Genomic DNA, 18417 nt, shown 5'->3' with positions numbered 1-18417 from the left:
CAACGCATTGCCTCAATTCCAAGTCATGTATTTTGATTTTTGGAAAGTTATTGCTTAATTGTATCTAAGAGTGATTTGACTTGTTTCTTATTTCTGAGAAACAGAGTAATAAATTGAATCTTGTTTTTTTAAAAAAAGATGAGCAGGCATAATATTCCAGGTAATTAGTCTCAAATAATTATTTTCTGGTGTGCCAAATAATTTAAAAACAAAAATGGAAATAGTTTTTAGAAACAAGGATTCCAGAAGATTTCATTGCTATGTTGATTTCATGACTGCTATTTTCATTTCTACTTGTTCTTTGTGTTAGAACCTGTACATTTGTGATGTAATATTTGGCTAAAATATTTGTTAAATTAAAATGTAATCACATTTATAATGGGCATCTATTAAGTTCAAGAGTTTAATCTTAGCATTACATCTGAGAATGTGTGTTGTGTGAGGTTTTTTATTGTGGACCTGTCAGTGCTAGGTAGGCTGGTGAACTGTTCACTTGCAACTAGAACAGTACTCGCATATGAACTGGAGGGGATTGATATCCTGGGCTGATAATTTGCTGTTGTTACTTGGGAAGGTTTAAACTTGAAATTGTAGGACCTGGGTAACTGAGCAGAAATGAAAAATTGGGGGCAAATACTGTAGTCAGTGTGATTGTATTCAGGACAGCCAAGAGTATGGCAAAGGAAGAGGAGAGACTAGTTTAAAAACTGCATTTATTTCAATCCAAGAGGTTTAGCAATTAAGAAAAATCTCAATGTGGATTGGCTTAAGAGTAGAGCAGGATTGGCAACTTAATGTTTTTGTGTATAGACATCACTAACATGATAAAGGAACTGGTAGAGGGGATGGGGGGTGCTTGATGCATTTTTTTGATGAGAGGGCACAACAGCAGTGCTTGGAAGTATTCTTGGGGGATTGGCCAGTGAGGCTATTTGGATAAAAGTTAGAAACAAAGGAAGGGATGATCATGGAATTATTAAAAGCCCTCTGAAAACCAACAGGAATTAGAAGAGCAGATGTGTAGGGAGATTGTAGATAGCTGTAAGAGAATAAGGGAGTATTAATGAGAGACGTTTAACTTCCCTAAAGTTGACAGTCATTTGGATGGATGGAATTTATTAAATGTGTCCAAGAAACTTTTCCTAGTCAATATATAGAAAGCCCAACAAGAGAGGGCATAGCACTGGACCTCCTGTTGTGGAATGAGTTGGGGCAAATGAATGAAGTGTTGGTCAGCAAGAACTTTGGGTCCAGTGACCATAATTCTATTCATTCTAAAAATAGTCATGGAGAAAGGTGGGACATAAGGTCTTAAATCGAGTTATTGCCAGTTTTGCAGATTTTTGATAGAAACTTGCAGAGGTCAATTGGGTGACACCATTTGAAAGTCAAGGAACATCTGAAAAGTGGGAGGACTTTAAAGTGAGATATCAAGAGTTCAGGGACAGCAATTGAAGAACAAGGCTGGCATATTTAGGGAATCTTGGTTGATGAGAGGCATTGAGTCTCTACTCAAGAAAAAGAAGGAAGCATACCTTAGGTTTAGGAAGTGTAGATCAAGCGATAAATGAGTATAAGCAGCTTCAGAGTACATTTGTAAGTGAAATGGGGGGGGGGAGGGTAAAAAGAAGGCATGAATTGGATTGTCTGGGAAAGTTAAGGAAAATCTCAAGAAGAAATGTGTAGATTAAGAATAAAGTGGGTGGAAGGGTTGGTCCTAGGGAAAGATTGCGTCTACTTAAGTCAGGAGCAAAGGAAAGCATAAGAAATTGTAACTAAGAAACATGTCAAGATAAGTCAAGATAGTAAGCATTCTCTGCAATTACTTAGTGGCTGAAAGTTGTAACCAATCAGTAGTGTCACTGTGAAACAAAATAATCAGATCTTGCAGTTTCTAGTGGCCCTTGATTGTAAGAGCAAGGTGTCAGATTGTAAAGATATAATTGTTAAATGAGCAAAACCTTGGTATTTGGATTTGAGTATGATGAAAAACTGGACCAGAAAAGGACAAGCTATTTGTGAATGGTGAAAATCAAAAACAATGGTACTTGTAACAATTCATGGATGTGGATCACTTGATTGCTCTGAGCATTTGTGGAAATATATTTTTAAAAATCTCTAGGCCATACTTTGAGAGCAGTTCCTAGCATTATCTCATGAATATATTGATCTCAGAAGGTGTGTAGAGTAGATTTACAAGAATGATTTCAGGATTTTGTGTCCCAAGTTACAAGAGAAAGTTTAAAATAAAAGTCTGGAATTACAAGGGGAAGTGCCAATGATGGGATTATTCTGCTGGTAGTCAGCGTTGACCAAATGGGTCAGTTGACCCTCTTTTGTGGTGATTCAATATTAAATGTTGTAGCTATTGTAAAATCCAATGCCATTGTTGTTATTAAATGATTAAAAAAGGCCACTTAGTTCTTATCAAGTTGTACTTTTGAAAGCAGGAGCTGCTGCTGAACAATGTTTTTGGCACCTTACCCTACTTCTGTGACATGTAACTTGTTTATTTTTTAATTATGTAAACCAAAACATTGTAAAATTCCTGTATTTTAAAATGATAAAGATAATTTGTATTTATTTCACAGCTGGCCAGCTTTATTATTTGAAACTGTGATTTTTCTGAAGTTTCAGAAAGTCCAGGGATTCCTTTCTTTAACCATACATTTCCACCATGTGAAATTTCAGTTTTAACTCTCTTTGGGGTACAGTCATACATTACATTTCCCCTTGCAAATGAAGATCAACAACACAATAACCCAAATTTCTCATGATCTTTGAAATTTTACAAAATATATGTCATGAATCCTTGGAAGCATCATCATTGCTGATAGAGACCCTGCATAGTCAGATTTCAAATCCACTGTTGCATGACTCTGTATTGTTTTATTGAATATACTTTTTTTAAAAAAGGAGGGACAAAATAGAAGGAAAATAGTGGAATTAATTTGGCTAACAAAAGTTGCTCATGTTTTTGAGGTAATAGTACACAATCAAGAGCACTTGCAAGGAAGACTATACATTTGTTTTCTTCCATAATTTTACTGATACTTAAAACAGCTACCTTAACATAAAATTTTGGGCAACATCAAACTATGCTCTCTTTTCTAGCTGTTTGAATGTCTAAACAACTTTTTAAATATAGATCATATTGATTTGCAAATATTGTGGAAATAAAAAAACATAATTTTGTAACATTTGACTTGTAAAGAATTCCTAGTGTTATGAAAGTTTTTTGTAGAAACTGGAATCAATCTATATTTAATTATAACCAATATGTGTATTTGATAAATGGCAATGCAATTAATACATGGTTCCCAACCTGAATGGGTTTTTTTGCTGAGAAATTCTATCACTATTTGTCATGAAAAGGTAATTGTACAAGTCTACATTGAGATGCTGCAAAGTAATGTTTAATTCAATTGACTTTTGCTGACATGTTAAGTTAGTTAGGCCATGATGAAATCTCATGTTAATATAACTGAAGTTATTTTGCCTATGGAAGAGTGCAACATTGTCTTAGATGTTGCACTCTTATGATATGCCTAGTAATCTGTCCTAATATGCAGTGTGTAATGTATGCACATTAGGAATATTGTAGAAAATTTGAATTCAGAATTTGGAAAGTTTGACTAAAACTCATGGATGTAATTTCACTTTTACACAAATATTGTAACCTGATATCAGATCTTCTCAGAGTTATGGAGCTTTCTTTTCCAGAATGCGATTAATGTCTCTGTTACAACCATTTAAAATAGTTTGCATAAACCTCAAATAAAAAATCAAATGAGATCATTTTGACCTATTTCCCTACTCCCATCTCAGTATAAATTCCAGGCATAATTATCCCTAGGAAATACAGCAATTCAAAGCTAGTCCTTAATTAGACCTTATTCCTTTATTCATGGTTATGTTTCATGCATGTGTATTAAATTATCTTTGTAGCAGAATAGCCAAAATCAGAGAGATTTTTAAAAGGCAGCAGGAAAGTATAGATTTCAGTTGTAAATAATCTTTTCTAGATTATCTTCTAGAAAAGTAATGAATGCTGTTTTGTTTACACTGAAAGCTAATATAATGTTCTTGCTCAGCAGCTAGAAATAAAAGCATGTTACTTCATGTTTATTGATTGCCTTTTTGGTTATTCAAAAGAAGGTAATTGAATTGCATATAACTGCCTCAAGGCATACATTATTTCGACTTTTGACTGACTCAATTGTGAGATTCTCATGTTAAATGACAATTTTAATAGTTCTCTGTTCCTGCTTTTTAAATTCTGGAAAATGGTGTTAAAATACTAGTCTTTTAGGTTGATATTAATTGTTACTTTATGTTAAATCTTTTCAAAGATTTAATGCTTGAAACAGAAGCACTGGGGTCTTTGCATTTTGCCTAGAATGTCAGATTTGTTGATCTATTTTGCCGTCTTCCACCCGGTAGCATTTCAAAATCTTTGAATATGCATGGACTGAAATATCACAATGAGAGTTGGGTTCTTACTATTTCCATATAAGAAGTTGTTTACTTACTGTTTAGTTATAGAAATTATTTTGAGTGAATTAAATTAGAACTTTTAATAAGATGGCATTAGTCCTGCTTAGCCTCTAATGCATCTTTGAGTCCAGAGCTTATTGAATTCTGTCATTCTGTCCATTTTGTGTTTAAAAAGCTAATAGGTTTATGATATCATGTGTATAATCAAACATCAACTTGTGAATGAGACAATAAAATTAAGATCTAAATGTAAAATTGTTACAGCAGCGGAACTTAATAAAAGCCATCTATGATATTGGCAAGAATACGTGTTTAATAGTGCCATATCTGGTAGGCTATGGATATTAGACTTTGACAGTTGATTAATTTGAATAAATAATATTATATGTTATAATATGTTTTCTAGTTCTCTCAGGCCAGACACACCACAGTCCTCTGAAGCGTTCAGTATCTCTTACCCCACCAATCAATGTGCCAAATCAGCCTCTAGGTCATGGATGGATGTCCCATGAAGACCTGCGAGCAAGAGGACCTCAGTGTATCCCGTCAGACCATGCTCCTCTGTCCCCACAGAGCAGTGTTGCTTCTTCTGGTAGTGGTGGGAGTGAACATCTTGAAGATCAAGCAGTAACACGAAACACATTCCAAGAGGAGGGCAGTGGCATGAAAGGTAGGTAACTGCATTTAGAGTGATTTTCTTGACCACAGTAGACATTTTCAAATAGAATGCAAAATGAAAAGGGTATGTTTTTTTATTAATGTTGCTGATGTACTGTGTTCATTGAAGTAATAGTGAATTTTGTGAGCTAAGATTTTTCCCTGTAACATTAATTTGGATATTTATTAAATATACATAATCTGTCACCACAGTTTATTTTTCTGTACATCTGTCCATGGCTCAAATCAATACAGTCAACGGGGTATTACTGAAAAACATGTGGACAGTGTCTTTTTTAATATAACTAGGATGATCAACTTTTGATTCTTGAGGATGTAACCTCACAAATGTTACTGTTTTGTTCATTTCCACATAATGAGAAAAGGACAGGAAATTATTATATTGGCAACAGGTTTTATAGATCTCAAAACCAGATGGAACACAGCAAGAAAAGACCATAAAAAACCCATGAAATAAATAGAAGATCTATTGTAATGTTATTTATGGAAGTCAGTGTTTTTTTTCTGAGGGTAAGCTCTCCTGTTTAAGATAAAATCCAGAATAAATCTAAGTGTGCTGAGGAAAAAAAAACATTTTAAGAGAATTATACAGGAAAGATTAAAAAAATAGCTGACAACAACTAAGTATAACTGTCTTAATTGTATTCAATGTGCTATTCTATTAAAAACAGTTTACATGAAGTCTAGATGGATGTTAAGTGAATTCAAATGGATTTTCTAATTGTGTGCTACCAACACCAAATAACTCAATTGATAGAATGGCTGAATTTTAAGTTACTACAAACCTCTTGTCTTTGTCAGAAATAATCATTTGGTAACAAAACCACCCAAGCAGTTTAAAACTTCAATCTCAGGTCAAACTGGAATACGATTTTGAGAGAGAAAAATCTGCACTGCAGTGTAAGTGAAGTTAATACATAAGAGGTGCAAGACCAAGCCATTTGACTTTGCAAGCTTCTTTCACCTTGCATCAAGCTTATGACTTACCATCTAACTTGCCTGCATTTTGCTGCATTATTCCTCTATTATCTGGTTTCTGTTTTGATCGAAATTATCTGCTCTGGAATCCTGTGGATGCTGAGTCACTGTGTTCAAAAAACTGATGCCCTCTGAACAAAGGTAACCATAAATGGCCAACTTTTATCTTATTTTAATATAGTGAACCCTCCTAGGCTTGTCTAGCAGTAAAAGCATATTTTCCTTGCATTCACACAGTCAACACCTGTAAGCATTTTTTAAGCTTCAAAGAGGTGGTCCTTCATTCTATTAGACTTCAGTGATTACAAGCCTCGGTTATTCAGTCTTCCACAATAAAGCTGTCATCCAGTGACTTTTTTTTTGTTACACTCCTTCTGTGGCAAGTACAGTGTATCATCTTATGGGTGAGAAGGTGTAAATGCAACACATTACTGCAGGTATGATCTTGTTCTATGTAATTGTAGTAAGATATCCGTATTGCTTTACTCAAATCCTCTCACTATAATAGCATTTGTCTTGTTTATTCCTTGGTGTCTCTGCATCTCAGTTCTCATCAGTCAGGTACAAGGATGTCTGGGTCCTCTTAAACATCCTGGTTTTCCAACTATTCACCTTCTTAAAAAATGTTGTCCAATAAACTTGATCAAGTATCAATTTTTTATACTTATTTCATTTATCATCTCAGCATCTCATGAAGCTTGTATATATCCCATGAAGTCTCTTTACAGCCTCTGCCTTATTTGCAATAGCATCTTGTTTTACATCATCAGCAAATTAGAAATATGATATTTGGTCCTTGTAGTCAAATCATACAGATTATAAATAGCTGGGGCCCAAGCACTGAATTAAGTGGTACCCCATTCATAACGACCTGGCTACCTGAGGAAAAACTGGTTTATTCTCACTTTTATCTTTGTCTTTTAAATGGTAATTATTTGTTTTACTATTGTCGCCTGTACCATGATACAGTGAACAGTTTTTGTTTGCATACCATCCAGACAGATCATTCCATACTTAAGTACATCGAGGTGTACAATATAAAAACCAGAATGCAGAATATGGTGTTACAGAGGAAGTGTAGTGTAGGTTACAAAGAAAGTGCAAAGGTCGTGACAAAGTAGACTGAGAGATCAAGAGTTCATCTTAATTCGTTTTCTTATGCCCTCGAGCTTTTGTATTTTCTGCCCAATGGAATGGGGGAGAAGAGAGAAAGACAGCTCGGAGTGGTACTTATGATCAGGATCAGGCTTATCACTGGCATGTATCGTGAAATTTGTTAACTTAGCAGCAGTAGTTCAATGATAATAGAGAAAGAAAATAAAAAGTACATTAGTTACATTAAGCATGTACATCTATGTATATTAAATCGTGAGATTCAAAATAGTGCAAGTCAGAAATAATATATTGTTTTAAAAAAGTGTTCGTGGGTTTAATGTCTATTTAGGAATCGGATGGCAAGGGAAAGAAGCTGATTCTGAACCCCACAGTGTGTGCCTTCAGGCTTCTGTACCTCCGTCCTGATGGTAATAATGAAAAAAGGGCATGTCTTGGGTGATGGGGTCCTTATTAATGGATGCTGCCTTTCTGAGGCTCCACTCCTTGAAGGTGTCTTGGATTATGTGGAGGCTAGTACCCAAGATGGAGCTAACTAATTTTACAACTTTCTGTAATTTCTTTTGGTCTTGTGCAGTAGTGCCCTTCCCCACACCACATGGTGATGCAGCATTTCAGAATAGTTCTATATGTGCATAGAAGTCTTTGGGTGTTTTAGGTGACAAACCAAATCTCTTCAAATTCTTCATGAAATCAAGTCAAGTCACTTTTATTGTCATTTGGACCATAACTGCTGGTACAGTTCTTAGTAAAAATGAGACCATGTTTTTCAGGACCATGTGTTACATGACAAAGTACAAAAACTAGACTGAACTACGTAAAAAAACAACACAGAAAGCTACACTAGACTACAGACTTACACAGGACTGTGTAAAGTGCACAAAAACAGTGCAGGCATTACAATAAATAATTAACAGGACAATAGGGGAAGGTGTCAGTCCAGGCTCTGGGTATTGAGGAGTCTGATAGCTTGGGGAAAGAAGCTGTTACATAGTCTGGTCGTGAGAGCCCGAATGCTGTTTTCTTTGCGGAAGCAGCGTGTAGTGTAAATGTCTGTGATGGCAGGAAGAGAGACCCCAATGATCTTCTCAGCTGACCTCACTATCTGCTGCAGGGTCTTACAATCCAACATAGTGCAATTTCCGAACCAGGCAGTGATGCAGCTGCTCAGGATGCTCTCAATACAACCCCTGTAGAATGTGATGAAGATGGGGGGGGGGGGGGGTGGGAGATGGACTTTCCTCAGCCTTTGCAGAAAGTAGAGACGCTGCTGGGCTTTCTTTGCTATGGAGCTGCTGTTGAGGGACCAGGTGAGATTCTCCGCCAGATGAACACCAAGAAATTTGGTGCTCTTAACAATCTCTACCGAGGAGCTGTCGATGTTCAGCGGGGAGTGGTTGCTCCATGCCCTCCTGAAGCCAACGACCATCTCTTTTGTTCACATTAAGAGACAGGTTGTGGCTCTGCACCAGTCCGTTAGCAGCTGCACCTCCTCTCTGCGAGCTGACTTGTCGTTCTTGTTGATGAGACCCACCACGGTCGTGTCATCAGCGAATTTGATGTAGTTCGAGCTGTGTGTTGCAGCACAGTCGTGTGTCAGCAGAGTGAACAGCAGTGGACTGAGCACACAGCCCTGGGGGGCCCCCGTGCTCAGTGTGATGGTGTTGGAGATGCTGCCTCCGATCCGGACTGACTGAGATCTCCCAGTCAGGAAGTCTAGGATCCAGTTGCAGAGGGAGGTGTTCAGGCCCAGTAGGCTCAGCTTTCCAGTCAGTTTCTGAGGGATGATTGTGTTGAATGCTGAACTGAAGTCTATGAACAGCATCTGAATGTATGTGTCTTTTTTGTCCAGGTGGGTTAGGGCCAGGTGGAGGGTGATGGCAATGGTGTCATCTGATGAGTAGTTGGGATGGTATGCAAACTGCAGGGGGTCCAGTGAGGGGGGCAGCAGGGTCTTGATCTGCCTCAGGACAAGCCCTCTCAAAACACTTCATGATGATGGAAGTAAGTGCAACCGTGTGATAGTCACTTAGGCAGGACACTGAAGACTTCTTCGGCACAGAGACGCTGGTGGTGGCCTTGAAGCAGGTTGGAACAGTGGTGCTGCTCAGGGAGATGTTGAAGATGACAGTAAGAACATCTGCTAGCTGGTCTGCACATCCTCTGAGCACTCTACCAGGAATGTTGTCTGGTCCAGCAGCCTTCCATGGGTTGACCTTGCACAGGGTTGTTCTCACATTAGCCACGGTGAGACACAGCACCTGGTCATTTGTAGGAGGGGTGGACATCCTCGCCGCCATGTCATTTTCAGCCTCAAACCGGGTGTAGAAGTTATTCAGCGCGTCTGGGAGGGAGGCATCACCTGCACAGTCAGGTGATGTTATCCTGTAATTGGTAATGTCCTGGATGCACTTCCACATGCGCCATGTGTCGCTGCTGTCCTTGAAGTGGCTGTGGATTAGCTGGGCATGTGCATGCTTTGCCCCTCTGATGGCTTGGGACAGTTTGGCCCTCGCTGTTGTTAGAGCTGCCTTGTCACCTGCTCTGAAGGCAGAGTCATGGGTCCTCAGCAGCGCATGTGCCTCCGCGGTCATCCATGGCTTCTGGTTAGCGCATATAGTGATGGTCTTGGACAGAGTTAACATCATCAATGCACTTGCTGATGTAGCTGGTCACTGATGCTGTGTACTCCTTTAAGTTGGTAGAGTCGCCATCAGTTGCAGCCTCCCTGAACATGTGCCAGTCAGTGTGCTCAAAGCAGTCTTGAAGAGCAGAGATGGCTCCTGCTGACCAGGTTTTCACCTGCTTCTGAACTGGTCTCGAGCACCTGACGAGCGGTCTGTATAATGGAATTAGCATAACAGAGATGTGGTCTGAGTAACCGAGATGGAGGCGGGGTCTGCCAGTACGCGTCAGGGATGTTTGTATAAGCAAGGTCCAACGCGTTCTCCCCTCTCGTTGCAAAGTCCACATACTGATGGAATTTGGGGAGCACTGACTTAAGGTTCGTGTGGTTAAAATCACTGGTGACAATAAACAGTCCATCAGGGTGTGCGTTCTGCAGTTCGCTAATAGCCCCGTACAGTTCACAGAGCGCCTCCTTAGCATTAGTGCTGGGGGGAATGTAGACACCGAATGTAAGAACAGAGGTGAATTCCTGTGGCAAATAAAGTGTTCTGCATCTAACAGCCAGAAACTCCACTAGCGATGAGCAGTGTCTGGAAACCAGCACAGAGTTCTTACACCATTCCGTGTTGATGTAAATACATACACCACCACCGCAAGTCCTACCGGAGGGAGCTGTATCCCTGTCCGCACGAAACAAGACGAGCCCATCCAGCTGAATGACCGCATCCAAAATTCCATCAGTGAGCCATGTCTCTGTGAAGACATACGCAGAGCAGACTCTGTACTCCCGCCGAGTATTTCGTTGGAGCCGGATGTAGTCCATTTTATTGTCCAGGGAGCGGACATTGGAGAGCAGAATGGACGGGAGAGCCGGCCGGCTAGGGTTCGCTTTTTGCCTGGCACGGACTCCTGCCCTGCTTCCGCTTCCTCGCACATCTCTTACGACATCTCCATCTCCGGCTACTAGCATCAAGCGAGTCCAAGGAATGTAGGCCTGTTCCCCGCAGCAAGCCAAGGTCATGTAATTCAGCCAGCAGATCTTTGTGAAAGTTTGTTTTGGGGCGATCTCTGTATTGTAGTAGTAACTGGCGATGGTAGATGGCCGTTTTGTTATCCATGTGCCCTAATCGAAAATTGTGTATCAAACTTAGATTAGAAAATTAAATTAAAGTAACGCTAGGTCTGAAAGGCCGCTGCTGCCGTGCCGCACCACCTCATGGGCCAATAGCAAGGATGTGCTATTTTATAAATAAGCTGACCCCCCATTTTCAAGGTTAAAAAAGTTACTTTTTCATGTTACCTTTGTATAAGCCAACCCCTTTTGTAAAGGTTTTGGATTTAACCAGAAAAGATCACAAGATCTTATGCCAGTACTCAGCTTTACTGGATCTGGAACCTGGAAATTTTGTGAACCAGTACCTGCTAAAAAAAAAAACAGACCTAGACATTGTAGAGCATTCTAAGCGAATTCTTAATAAATAAATCAGGGAGAGACATTTTGGATTAGGTTTCCAATGGAAAAGAATCATCTGAAATGTAGTTCCCGTGAAACCATTTAGCACCCATTACAATCTCGTTAAAACATAACACGGGGTGGCAGGATCAGTACGTGTACTCAGTGACCACCATGTACAAAAGATTAAAACAAATGCAATATGATGCTGGCTTCAAGCTGAAGGTTGTTTATTTTGCTAAAGGAACTAATAATTCTGCAGCTGCTAAGAAGTTTAGTGTAAATGAGAAACAAGTGAGAGAGTGGAGAAAGGCTGAGGACATGCCAAAGACGAAATGTACAAACTGTGGGAAAACATGCCAGTGGGCAGAACTGGAAGAAAAAGTTTTAGAGTGGGTGAATCGTCTAGCAATCGTCTGGATACATTGTTACCAGAGAAATTATTCCAGTTTAGGCATTGAAATGGGACAAAAACCACCATGAGGTCAGCGAAAATTTCAAAGCTACGTGAAGTTGGTGCACCCGATTTATGAATAGACATGATCTTGTGCTGAGACAGAAAACAAAGATTGCTCAGAAAATTCCTGGGGGGGGGGGGATGGGGGGTGTTGTTTACGTTCAAGAATGCTGCTGGATGGACGAAGCAGGTTGCTTGAAGTGGGTTAAAGAGGTGTGGCATCAACGTCCCGAAGGTTTCAGGAAGGAAGACACTACTTGTCTGGGACGTGTTCAAAGTGCACTTGTCAGGTGAGACAAAAGCAGCATTGAAAGCTGAAAATACGGACATTGCAGTCATCCCCAGTGGTTTGATGTCTGTGCTCCAGCCACTAGACGTGAGTTTAAACAAACCATTCAAAGAATTCATGCATTGACCGTGGAATGAATTTGACTCAAAAACAGCCAATAAATACGACCTGTCTTCCGTGTATTCTTTTTTCCAAAGTTGGCACCCTCTGTATAAGCCGACCCCCCCTAATTTTAGGACCAAAATTTAGGTCCAAATTCTCGGCTTATACACTGGAATTTATGGTAGCCACTGTCTTGTGTTCTTTATTGATGTATTGGGACCAAATTAGATCCTCTGAGATCTTGACACCCAGTAACTTGAAAGTACTCACTCTCTCCAATTCTGATCTTTCTGAGGACTGATTCGTTCCTTTGTCTCACTAATGTTGAGTGTAAGATTGTTGCTGCAACACCTCTCAACCAGCTGGTATATCTCACTCCTATATGCCCTCTCATCTTTATCTGTGATACTAACATCAATGGTTGTATTGTCAGCAAATTGATGGATGGCATTTGAGCTATACTTAGTGGTGCAGTCATGGTTGTCGAGGGAGTAGAGCAGTGGGCTGGGCACACACCCCTGAGGTGCGCCAGTGTTAATTGTCAGTGAGGAGGAGGTATTATCACTAATCCGTGCAGATTGTGTTCTTCCAGTTAGGAAGTTGAGGATCTAGTTGCAGAGGGAGGTACAGCGGCCCAGGTTCTGTAGCTTATCGATCAAGACTGTGAGAATGATGATGTTAAATACTGAGCTATTATCATCGAACAGCATCCTGACATGGGTGTTTGTATTATCCAAGTGATCAAAGGCCGTATGAAAAGCCATTGAGATTGCGTCTACCATAGACCTATTGTGGTGACAGGCAAATTGCAGTCCATCCAGGAGTTCATTCTAGCCATGACCAACCTCACAAACCATTTCATCACCATAGATGTGAGGGCATTGAACAATAGTCATTAAAGCATCTCACATTACTCTTCTTAGGCACTGGTATAATCGGTGATTTTGATTTGGGAATGTACAGCAAGTTTTCATAGGCACGCATTCCTCCAAACAGATTTTAATGAAGTTGGTAACAACTGCAGCATACCCATACAGATTTGATGATGAATCCCTGAATACACTCTAGTCCGCCAATTCAAAGCAGTCCTGTAAGCGCCCTTGTGCTTCCCTTGTCCATACCTTCGTGGTCCTCACTACTGGCGCTGCAGTCTCCAATTTCTGCCTATACTTGGGGATAGAAGTACAGCCAGGTGATCAGACTTTCTGAAGTGTGGGTGTGGAATAGCACAGTAGCCACTGTTGATCTTAGTGTAACCGTGGTTCAGTGTGATGTTTCCTCTGATACTACAACATACTCTGGTATGTTGGCTGCTTTCCTGAGAGAACAGAAGGCGTAGACGGTGAGTAGTGGGTAGCTGGTTTTCATTATGGACTGGGCTACATACACAACTCTCTGTAATTTATTGCAGTTGTGGATAGAACAGTGTCCATAGCAAGTTGTGATGCATCTGGGCATGATGGCGGTGTTTTTCTAAAAATGGGTGAGAGTCATTGGGGGCAGATTGAATTTCTGAGGAAGTAGAAGCAATGGTGTGCTTTCTTGGGCCTAGTCTCCATGCTGCTGGACTAGGAAAAGTTCTTGGTGATATTTATACCTCATGAAGCATTCAACCATCTTCACCTCAATGATACAGATAGGGGCATGTACTCCACTATGCTTCATGAAAACAATGACCAACTATTTTATTTTTGTGACATTGTGTGAGAGGTTGTTGTTTTGACATTCTGTCTTACTGTACACCATCTCATCATTGAGATTCTGCCCACAGTAATGTCATCTGCAGGCGTACAAATGGAAGTAGAGCAGAATCTGGCCACAAAGACATGAGAATATAGGAAGTAAAATGAGAGAAGGAGGATGCAGCTCTACGGGACACAGGTGTTGAGGATAATGGTGGAGAAAGTGTTGCTGTCTGTCCTTGCAAGGATCCAGTTGTGGGGGGATTGGGTGGTGAAGGTGGGCATGCCGAGTCTTAGGCCTAGGAGTTTGGAGATGATTTTTTGGAATAATGGTATTCAGTATTGAACTATAGTTAATAAACGGGACTGGCATAGGTATCTTTGTTATGCAAATATTCCAATATGTTGTAGACATGGGTGTAGTGCCATAAAGATACAATCTGTTTTGGCATTAGAAAATTTGCAGTAGGTCAAGGCCATTTGGGATACTGAAGTTAATGTGTGCCATGACCAGCATTTCAAAACGCATCATGATGGTAGAAAGCAGAGAATGGTAGTCATCAAGGGGTACTACTTTACTTTTGTTTAGCACTGGGATAATGGTTTCTTAAAGTCGGGAGAACCTCAGAATAGAATAGGGAGAAGTTAAAGATATCTTCACCCACCAGCTGATTCACTCAAGATCTGAGGACAGGAATTCTACTTTGGCCTCTCACTTTCTGCAGGCTTACTGTTAGGAAGGCTGATTTGTTGTCTCCAGTGGTACAGGTGCATCAGAAGTTTTTGGGGTGTATGGTGTCATTTTGTTGACTTTCTGTTTTAACCATGCACAGAATGCAATGAGCTCATCAATGAAGGATGCCAGCAATACTACCCTACTTTGTTGCGTGTCATAACATGCAAGCTATGCTACGGCTGTCTGGAACTCTAGGCCAGTTGGTATCTTGGTATCCCTGATAACTTGACAGTTTTACAAAGGCTGTGCTGAGATTTCCTCTACAGGTCAAGGTAACCCAGCTTGAATGTCTCAGATCCAGATCTGATATTGGATCTCAATTCATCATAGTTTCCAGTTAGAGACCTCGATGAATGATTTATTTGTACATAGTGACTGATTCTCATTCCATGTGAACTTATTATCCACAAATCCATGTGTTACACTCTTGTTGCCAGCATTCAGTGCTCATGACCAAGCCTAGATGAGGTGACCATTTTGCATGGTATTTGTTCATTCTCTACAGTGGTATCCTGAGTTTCCAGTTACATGCCTTTTGACACCCCACTCTGATTCTTAGACTAACCTGTCTGTCCTTGGCCTTCTGCTGTGGTGTAGCCAATTGCAAACAAGAAGATAGTACCTCATTTTCTGCAAGTAGCAAAGGTGTGATGATCAGGAGTACACAGTATTACATCTGTAGCCTAAAAGATATTTTAAAAATTCAATTCTCTCATGATTTCTCTCCTCACATAACACAAAACGTGGCCAAGAGAAGCAACTGTCTCATATTTTTGTATGTGAAATTGCAGTATGTGTAGAATGTAACTGGGCTTGCAAGGCCAACATTTATTACTTATCCCAAAATATCCATGGAAAAATTTGTGAAATTTCCCTGAATCTCTATAATGCATCTGGTGAAGATTCTCTCTTGAGGGCTTTTGGATGGGAAGTTATAATAATTAGTCTTAGCAATAATGATATATTAGTAATATATTGTGCATGACTGGGAAAAGAATTTGAAGTGATGTTGTTTAGAAGACTTGCAACATGTGTCATAACAGTAGAAGTCATGGGATTGAGAATTACTATTGAAGAAGCCTCAGTGAAATATTGCAGTGTATTTTGCTAATCATTCACACAGCAGGCACTGAATCTCTTGGTAATAATAACATTGCTATCTTTAGAGATCCTGTGAGCAAGCACTGCAAGAAACCACGTCTTTCACAGTATCATCATCATACAATATATCTACTTCTTTGTTTTCTTTGACCATCTAAATAGATTTATTTGTATTTCTTCAGATTGTTTTCACTTCTTCTATGTCTTTTAAGTTTGTTTTTTGTCTTGAATATGATTCTTGAACTGTTCAAGCCTGTGCTTTGCAATTTGGAGATTGTTTGGGTGTCTCAGCATTCTGCAGTCTCTGAGGGGATTCCCAGAAGCAGAGGCAGTGTGCGGGAACCTCATGACAAGAAGATTGTGAGCCGATGTTCGACTCCATTTCTCTACTTAAAGTCTCCATTGTTCACCGATCAAGGCAGTGAGGGAGGTTGAAATGCCGGCTGCCTGTCTTTTTATTGCTCGGGGATTGCCCTTCTGCCAGAGAAAGGAAGACTGCCTTTTTATCGGTGAGATCGTTTTGCTATGGGGAGAGAGAATGTTGCCCAGGTTTTCTGCATTTCGGATGTGGACTTGGACTGTGAACTTTTTTTTTCAGTCTTATGGCTTTTTTGTATTCTGTGTTTTTCGCCCAATCTTTCTTAATTTCTTTTTGCGTGTGGAGGAGAGGGATTTGGGGGTCAATATGCCTGTTCCAGTTTTGTTCGTTTATTTTGTGAGGGGAGGAGAGTTTTGGGAGTTGATGATTGTGCTGCCTTTCGTTTCTATCGGGAGAAGAATAATTTCAGAGTTGTGTAATTTGATAATAAAAGAACCGTTAAATTCCATTTACTTGCCTATCAAACCTAAGCCATTGATATCTAATGTAGTCTGGAATTTGCTTTTTTGTTATCAGTCACTTTGCTATTTTTTATATCACCTGTGAATGTACTAATTATGACTTTTATATTCAATTTCAAATCATTAACCCATATGATTTTATCAAAGTTGCAGCTGAGTTGCAGAGAAATCAGAAAAAAATGACTGATATTTTGTCTTTATAATATTAAGTATGTACTTTTACCTGATGGTGATGGCAGAAGTTGTGGAGAGTGCTGTGTTGCCTCATGGAATGGTAGTTGAGGACAAAAGGAGTCCTATCCATATGTCGGGGTGGGGGGTTGATGGGGTGAGGGCAGAGACATGCGACAAATGAAGGAGATAAGGCTGAGAACAATATTGATGGGGGAGGTGAGAGGTAAAAGGGGTCCTGGAATGGAAAGCCTCATCCTGAGAACAGATGAGGCAGAGATGGAAGAACTGAGAGAATGGTAGGAAGAGTACAATCAAAGTAACTATGGATGTCGATGGATTTGTAAAAGATGTTGGTAGGTAATCTGGAGATGGAGACTCATATCAAAAAAGAGGAGGGAGGTGTCAGAAATAGGCCCAAGTAAATTTGAGAGCAAGGTGGAGGGCAGTGTGTTCCAAGGGTTTGAAGTTGGAATAGGTCAGGGGAGTTGTGAAGTTGAAATGGTTGATGTTCCACCAGAGCAGACAGAAGACAAGAGCAAGGTATCCAGAAGGAGGATGGGGTTTGAAGATGGGAGAAGAAGGGTCATCAGTGTTGGGTGGAGAATCCTTGCCAAAGAAATAGAGTCAGGTGACAGAAGAAGAGTTCGGTATTATGGCAAGCTTGGACCTCAGTGTGATGTGGCTCAGTAGACAAAGATTCCACTTGAGAGGAGAAGGTAAGAGAGGATGGTGAAGACACTGCAGGAGTTATAGCTGGGTTAGTGGATGGCAGAGGTTGGAGGAGAGAGAGGAGTGTTGAAATGTTGAAAAGTCAGGTGAAGAAGATCCTAGCTTCTCATGTTATTCCCTTTATTCCTCCCCCCTGCTCACTTAGCAGCTTGTACTCCTACCCGTTCTTTTTTTTTAAATTCTTGATTTTGCCCCTTTCCTTTCCAATCCTGATGAAGGGTCTCATCCCGAAACATTGACTGTTAATTTCCCTCCATAAATACTTTTTGACCTGCTGAGTTCCTCCAGCGTTTTGTGTGTGATGTTTAGCATCTGCAGAACCTCTTGTGGAATCATATTTAACATTGGCTTAAATTACAGGTGGTTTGTTGAAACTGCCCATCCAAATTATTTTTTCCTTTTTTCTCTGTGCCCCCAGACCATGTTAGGCTTACTGGCCTGTAATCATTCGTGGTGTCAGATTCAGTGTGCCGCTTTTTGCAAGCTTACTTCTGTGCATTATTTAGTTGGTACTTGAACGAAGTTGGCCGAGGTGGGAAGAAATGTATTGGTCAGGCATCCTTGGCATTTCATTAATCCTTTTTGGTAGATTTGATAATCCAATTCTGCATTAGTCTCTAGATTGATAATGGACCACTGTTATGTTTTTGTGTGTAAGTCCTTGGAAATGTTAATTCTAATACAAGTTGGTCCTGGTAATCAAAATGCTGGAGGAACCCAGCAGGCCAGGTAGCATCTATGAAAAAGAGTACAGTCAACATTTCAGGCAGAGACCCTTCAGCAGGACTGGAGAAAAAAAAATGAAAACTAGTAAGACGTGTGGGGGAGGGGAGGAAGAAACAAAAGGTGATAGGTGAAAATGGGAAGGATGAAGTAAGAGAGCTGGGAAGTTGTTTAGTCAAAGAGATACTGGGCTAGAGAAGAGGGAATCTAATAAGAGAGGACAGAAAGGCATGGAAG

At 40.1% G+C, this 18417-nt stretch overlaps 1 protein-coding gene across 4 annotated transcripts in view; it reads left to right on the top strand.

Annotated features, from left to right (window-relative positions):
- samd4a (sterile alpha motif domain containing 4A) overlaps positions 1-18417 on the top strand; it is a 181965-nt gene that overhangs the window by 79939 nt on the left and 83609 nt on the right. For all 4 annotated transcript variants that reach the window (XM_059957729.1, XM_059957735.1, XM_059957721.1 and 1 more), the window contains one exon: positions 4904-5167. In XM_059957729.1, coding sequence (XP_059813712.1) covers positions 4904-5167 — 264 coding nt within the window. The remainder of the gene's footprint in view (positions 1-4903; positions 5168-18417) is intronic.

The sequence above is a fragment of the Hypanus sabinus genome, chromosome 2 (genome assembly GCF_030144855.1).
Source record: "Hypanus sabinus isolate sHypSab1 chromosome 2, sHypSab1.hap1, whole genome shotgun sequence".
NCBI classification, from domain to species: domain Eukaryota; kingdom Metazoa; phylum Chordata; class Chondrichthyes; order Myliobatiformes; family Dasyatidae; genus Hypanus; species Hypanus sabinus.
This window is presented reverse-complemented; position numbering and strand designations above follow the sequence as displayed.